This window comes from Oncorhynchus clarkii, unplaced genomic scaffold, assembly GCF_045791955.1.
Source record: "Oncorhynchus clarkii lewisi isolate Uvic-CL-2024 unplaced genomic scaffold, UVic_Ocla_1.0 unplaced_contig_6268_pilon_pilon, whole genome shotgun sequence".
In the NCBI taxonomy this organism is placed as follows: Eukaryota; Metazoa; Chordata; class Actinopteri; order Salmoniformes; family Salmonidae; genus Oncorhynchus; species Oncorhynchus clarkii.
This window is the reverse complement of record NW_027258995.1, coordinates 4557-11950: the sequence shown is the minus strand read 5'-3', so window position 1 is coordinate 11950 and position 7394 is coordinate 4557. Positions and strand designations below refer to the sequence as shown.

The window sequence follows — 7394 nt, the reverse complement described above, 5'->3', positions numbered from 1 at the left end:
CTGGCCGCGGGCAGCGTTTGGCACACACACACACACACACACACACACACACACACACCACGCCTCGCTGCTCCGTTATCAGCTACGTTAATATTAATAATGTGGGTGTTGCAGGAATTAAATTCCTCTGTTTTAATACCCAATTAAAATCAAACACTCTGTCAATTCATTAGGATTTGTATGACCCTTATTTGTATAAAATGGACAGAGCCCAGTCTTAAAGCAGCTTTTATTCACGAGAGTACTGCTCATTACACATTTTACCACAGGTTATAAACTGAAAATGACGTCATTAGTTTCAGTACTAGCCCGTCTCATCTCCGCTCTAGTACAATGGCTGTATGGTTGTCACATGTCTCTCCCTATTAAGATAATATATGACTGAGCCAAGGCCATGCTTGTGTAGATAAGCCTTCTAGCCAGACTGGCTATAAGTTCATTCATTTCTACCAAGGTACAGACAGTCATTGTTCTAATTCTTGATTATATTTACACACATTATATTCAGTACTGGGATTAAAAAGAAAATTCATACATATACAGTAACATAATAGTATTCTGATTAGTACATATACAGTAACATAATAGTATTCTGATTAGTACATATACAGTAACATAATAGTATTCTGATTAGTACATATACAGTAACATAATAGTATTCTGATTAGTACATATACAGTAACATAATAGTATTCTGATTAGTACATATACAGTAACATAATAGTATTCTGATTAGTACATATACAGTAACATAATAGTATTCTGATTAGTACATATACAGTAACATAATAGTATTCTGATTAGTACATATACAGTACTGATTAGTACATATACAGTAACATAATAGTATTCTGATTAGTACATATACAGTAACATAATAGTATTCTGATTAGTACATATACAGTAACATAATAGTATTCTGATTAGTACATATACAGTAACATAATAGTATTCTGATTAGTACATATACAGTAACATAATACTATTCTGATTAGTACATATACAGTAACATAATAGTATTCTGATTAGTACATATACAGTAACATAATAGTATTCTGATTAGTACATATACAGTAACATAATAGTATTCTGATTAGTACATATACAGTAACATAATAGTATTCTGATTAGTACATATACAGTACTGATTAGTACATATACAGTAACATAATAGTATTCTGATTAGTACATATACAGTAACATAATAGTATTCTGATTAGTACATATACAGTAACATAATAGTATTCTGATTAGTACATATACAGTAACATAATAGTATTCTGATTAGTACATATACAGTAACATAATAGTATTCTGATTAGTACATATACAGTAACATAATAGTATTCTGATTAGTACATATACAGTAACATAATAGTATTCTGATTAGTACATATACAGTACTGATTAGTACATATACAGTAACATAATAGTATTCTGATTAGTACATATACAGTAACATAATAGTATTCTGATTAGTACATATACAGTAACATAATAGTATTCTGATTGGTCAGTCCTGATTTAAATGTATACATAATTAGTCATCATTGATAAAAATTCCCTTAACAGTGGGTCCACACACAAGTTAATGTCCCTATAGTACATTACACACTTACCTCCCGTCAGTAACCGGTTATGGTATAAAGAGCATACAGATAATGTAAGCAAATAAACTTATCGATGTTATGGATGACCGCGTTGTGTGTTCTGTTCCTCTCTCTCCATCGCTGTAGCTTCCGGGTATGCTGGATAAGGACCCGAGAGAAGGCAATCGGGCTGACTTTGTAGTGCCTGTCCCGAATGGCTCATTAATGTAAATGGGCATATTGAAAGACACCATGTCAGTAGTGATATAATTTTGTAAATGTTACAAAGATATTATATATTGTTTCATTAAAAAAAATTGTTGCAATGTATATACTTTAGTATATTTAGTTGAGTGTAAAACGTAGGTTTGAATAGGTAGGTTTGAATAGGTAGGTTTGAATAGGTAGGTTTGAATAGGTAGGTTTGAATAGGTAGGTTTGAATAGGTAGGTTTGAATAGTGAATAGGTAGGTTTGAATAGGTAGGTTTGAATAGGTAGGTTTGAATAGTGAATAGGTAGGTTTGAATAGTGAATAGGTAGGTTTGAATAGGTAGGTTTGAATAGGTAGGTTTGAATAGTGAATAGGTAGGTTTGAATAGGTAGGTTTGAATAGGTAGGTTTGAATAGGTAGGTTTGAATAGGTAGATTTGAATAGGTAGGTTAGAATAGGTAGATTTGAATAGGTAGGTTTGAATAGTGAATAGGTAGGTTTGAATAGGTAGGTTTGAATAGTGAATAGGTAGGTTTGAATAGTGAATAGGTAGGTTTGAATAGTGAATAGGTAGGTTTGAATAGTGAATAGGTAGGTTTGAATAGGTAGGTTTGAATAGGTAGGTTTGAATAGGTAGATTTGAATAGGTAGGTTTAAATAGTGAATAGGTAGGTTTGAATAGGTAGGTTTGAATAGTGAATAGGTAGGTTTGAATAGGTAGGTTTGAATAGTGAATAGGTAGGTTTGAATAGGTAGGTTTGAATAGGTAGGTTTGAATAGGTAGATTTGAATAGGTAGGTTTGAATAGGTAGATTTGAATAGGTAGGTTTGAATAGTGAATAGGTAGGTTTGAATAGGTAGGTTTGAATAGTGAATAGGTAGGTTTGAATAGGTAGGTTTGAATAGGTAGGTTTGAATAGGTAGGTTTGAATAGTGAATAGGTAGGTTTGAATAGGTAGGTTTGAATAGGTAGGTTTGAATAGTGAATAGGTAGGTTTGAATAGTGAATAGGTAGGTTTGAATAGGTAGGTTTGAATAGGTAGGTTTGAATAGTGAATAGGTAGGTTTGAATAGGTAGGTTTGAATAGGTAGGTTTGAATAGGTAGATTTGAATAGGTAGGTTTGAATAGGTAGATTTGAATAGGTAGGTTTGAATAGTGAATAGGTAGGTTTGAATAGGTAGGTTTGAATAGTGAATAGGTAGGTTTGAATAGTGAATACGTAGGTTTGAATAGTGAATAGGTAGGTTTGAATAGTGAATAGGTAGGTTTGAATAGGTAGGTTTGAATAGGTAGGTTTGAATAGGTAGATTTGAATAGGTAGGTTTAAATAGTGAATAGGTAGGTTTGAATAGGTAGGTTTGAATAGTGAATAGGTAGGTTTGAATAGGTAGGTTTGAATAGTGAATAGGTAGGTTTGAATAGGTAGGTTTGAATAGGTAGGTTTGAATAGGTAGGTTTGAATAGGTAGATTTGAATAGGTAGGTTTGAATAGGTAGATTTGAATAGGTAGGTTTGAATAGGTAGGTTTGAATAGGTAGGTTTGAATAGGTAGGTTTGAATAGTGAATAGGTAGGTTTGAATAGTGAATAGGTAGGTTTGAATAGTGAATAGGTAGGTTTGAATAGTGAATAGGTAGGTTTGAATAGGTAGGTTTGAATAGGTAGGTTTGAATAGGTAGGTTTGAATAGGTAGGTTTGAATAGGTAGGTTTGAATAGGTAATTTGCTTAATTAATTCGTGTTAATTGTTCTGATGAGTACAAAAGGAGCCTCTCTCTTTCAGTTCATTTTGGAGGCGTTTTGGATTGAGCTGTTTGATTGGTTGTAAGCTGTCCTCAAAAGGTACACTTGTAATGGCAGTACGGTTGTTTTTCTTCCGGAATCACCGTGTAAAGAAGAAGAAGTAAATAATAATACCCAGAAGACCTTTTGCTTCTCCGCCATCTTTTTTATTTTGATTGAGGTTTAGGTTTTCCAGTTTGGCCGTCTGGCTCTACTCTACGTGACAGCTACTTACTTATGTGTACTTATGTGTACATTTTTTGCAATATGAAAAGCATATGATGAACAACAGAGGGTTTATACTTGTATCAAATCAATCAAACAAAGCTCATCAAAACCAAATAGACATTTTACAATATTTAATCTGGTATTAGACATGATCATGTCTCTAAATGAAACAACAACAAAAGCAAAATGATTTTGATTTCATGAGGATTAGACAAAAACACAAATGATCAGTCAAAAACTCAAGTCAGAACACAGCCTCTCTATTCTCTCATGTGATTTCAGGTCCTCTAACTGGGGAAATGTCTTTGCACAATGAGAGCAGTGGTATGTCTTCTCCTCCTGTGTATGTATTCTCTCATGCTTATTCAGCTGCCTTAACCAGTTAAATCTCTTTCCACACTGGGAGCAGTGGTAGGGCTTATCCTCTCGTGTGTGTGTCCTGTCATGCCTATTCAAGGCTTCTAACTGGGTAAAACTCATTCCACACAGTGAACATTGGTAGAGCTTTTCCTTTTTTTGTGTGTGTACTCGCTCGTGTGTTTTCAGGGACCCTAACCACCTAAAACTCTTTCCACAATGGGAACAGGGGTAAGACTTATCTTGTGTGTGTGCTTTCTCGTGCAGTTTCAGAATCCCTAACAACCTAAAACTCTTTCCACAGTGGGAACAGTGGTAAGGCCTCTCTCCTGTGTGCGTCCTCTCGTGCATTTTCAAGCCCACTAACCATGTAAATGTCTTTCCACATTTGGAGCAGTGGTAAGGCTTCTCTCCAGAGTGTATTCGCTTATGACTTTTCAGACTCCCTAACTGACTAAAACTCTTTCCACACTGGGAACAGTGGTAAGGCTTTTCTCCTGTGTGTGTTCTCTTATGACCTTTCAGGCTCCCTAACTGACTAAAACTCTTTCCACACTGGGAACAGTGGTAAGGCTTTTCTCCTGTGTGTGTTCTCTCATGTAATTTCAGGTGTTGTGATCGGTTAAAACTTTTTCCACACTGGGAGCAGTGGTGTCGTCTCGCTGGTTTGGACGTCTCTGGGTCTGGTTCCCCTGAATGACTCTCCCCGCTGTCAGAGTGAGAGTCTGGTCGCTCTCCTGCTAAAGACAAAGTATTTAGTTAAATACTAAACAGAGGCCTGAATGAAACCTTACTATGTAGTTTAATGGGCAGTAGGTAGCCTAGCGGTTAAGATCAAGTAAAAAAACAATTGAATCCATTTTAGAATAAAGCAGTAACATAAAACAACATTTTGAAAAAGTCAAGCGGTCTGAATACTTTATGAATGCACTGTATATCTGACCTTGTGTATTGGGTTATTGTCGTGCTGAAAGGTGAATTTGTCTCCCAATTTTCCTCCAGGATTTTGCCTGTACTTAGCGCTAGTCAGTTTCTTTTTATCCCTAGTCCTTGCAGGTGACAAACATACCCATAACATGATGCAGCCACCACCGTGCTTGAACATATGAAGAGTGGTACTCAGTGATGTGTTGGATTTGCCCCAAATATAAAGTTAACTTCTTTCTTTACATTTAGTTCCTTATTCCTATTAGGTTGAATCCAGACTAGATTTATGTAATCCCACTTCCTATGAGGTTTAATCCAGACTAGATCCCTCATTAACCTGAGGTCAGAACATTTGAGGTCAGGTTTTCAGAATATTAACAATATTGATAAAAAAACACTTGTGTCCATCATAATAATAAATATACACAATATGTATGTGGACACACACTCATATTAGTTGATTCAGCTTTGTCAGCCACACCCGTTGCTGGCAGGTGTATAAAATCGAGCACACGGCCATGCAATCTCCATAGACAAACAATGACAGTAGAATGGCCTTACTGAAGAGCTCAGTGACTTTCAACTGTCATAGGATGCCACCTTTCCAACAAGTCAGTTTGTCAAATGTCTGCCCTGCTAGAGCTACCTGGGTCAACTGTAAGTGCTGTTATTGTGAAGTGGAAACGTCTAGGAGCAACAATGGCTCAGCCGCAAAGTGGTAGGCCACACAAGCTCACAGAACAAGACCACTGAGTGCTGAAGCGTGTAAAAATAGCCTGTCCTCGGTTGCAACACTCACTACCAAGTTCCAAACTGCCTCTGAAAGCAACATCAGCACAAGAACTGTTAGTCGGAAGCTTCATGAAATGGGTTTCCATTGCAGAGCAGCCGCAGAAAAGCCTAAAATCAACATGCGCAATGCCAAGTGTCGGCTGGAGTGGTGTAAAGCTCGCCACCACCCTTCACCATCTGGCAGTCCAACGGAAAAATCTGGGTTTGGCAGATGCCAGGAGAACACTACCTGCACCAAAGCATAGTGCCAACTGTAAGGTTTGATGAAGAAGGCATAATGGTCTGTTTTTCATGGTTCGGGCCACTTGAAGGGAAATTGTATTTATAAAATTTTTTACCCCCAGGTTCTCCTGTATTTAGTGATTTTCATTTGGTAGTTACAGTCTTGTCCAATCGCTGCAACTCCCGTACGGACTCAGGAGAGGCGAAGCTCGAGAGTCATGCATCCTCCGAAAACATGACCCTGCCAAAACACACTGCGTCTTGACACACTGCTCGCATAACCCGAAAGCCAGCAGCACCAACGTGTCAGAGGAAACACCATACAACTGGCGACAGCATCAGCGTGCATTGAGCCCTGCTCGCCACAAGGAGTCGCTAGAGCGCGATGGGACAAGAACATCTCGGCTGAACAAACCCTCCTCTAACCCGGACGACGCTGGGACAATTGTGAGCCGCCTCATGGGTAATCCTGTCGTGGCCGGCTGAGACACAGCCTGGGATCGAACCTGGGTCTGTAGTAACTGCGATGCAGTGCAGTGAAAAACAGTGGAAAGCCTACACATTATAGTTATCAGATTCACATGGAATTGTTGTGCAATTTAAATGTTTCAATATGAAATTATTTGGGAGGGGATGAAATGTGATTTCAGCTTCTAAAATGTGAGAATTGGGTTTTCATGAGTGAATTAGGCCCGACTCAGTGGCCCACCCACCTGAGGAGACATTGGTTATAAACTATGAAACACGCCCTCCTCTCCCTTCCTATATAAAGCTTTGACGACAACCTGTTCCGAGGACGTGAGGACGACGGTCCATACGTTAAAAAGGACTAACATGTCAACTACAGAACTAAGCCAACCTCAGCGTGAGCTTTGGTTGTAGATGGTGTGAACTTTGAACTCTTATTCACTAAAGAAGTGAGACATCCTAGCCGTTGAGTTAGCAACAGCAGTTAAAAACATGGGCTAGGAAAGGACAGACAGAGTATCCAGTCTACCACCCAACGACAACACTACAACGTTTCCCGTTCAACACCAGAGACACTCTTCAAAGGACAAAGGACTCTGTTGGGCAACACGGCCATCCATCTACCACCAACCTATGGAAGCGCAGCTCAGAGTTAATATTTATTGCATTTTCCTTTTACAAATGGCCGGTAATTTAGAATGCATAGGATATTGTATTTACGATAGCACAGCTTCTCCCTTTGTTCTTCAGTCTTCCCGCTCTTTCACTCAAACCCAACCCCCGTTCTTTGTATAACCAGCTGTCATATCTGCTCCGT

At 38.0% G+C, this 7394-nt stretch overlaps 1 protein-coding gene across 1 annotated transcript; it reads right to left on the bottom strand.

The window, feature by feature from the left end:
• Positions 1-3846: 3846 nt before the first annotated feature.
• On the bottom strand, positions 3847-4905 carry LOC139399404 (zinc finger protein 135-like; the record flags this gene model as incomplete). Its single annotated transcript, XM_071144811.1, has 1 exon — positions 3847-4905. A coding segment is annotated over one exon (863 nt), but the record flags the coding sequence as incomplete, so codon positions are not given.
• Positions 4906-7394: the final 2489 nt, after the last annotated feature.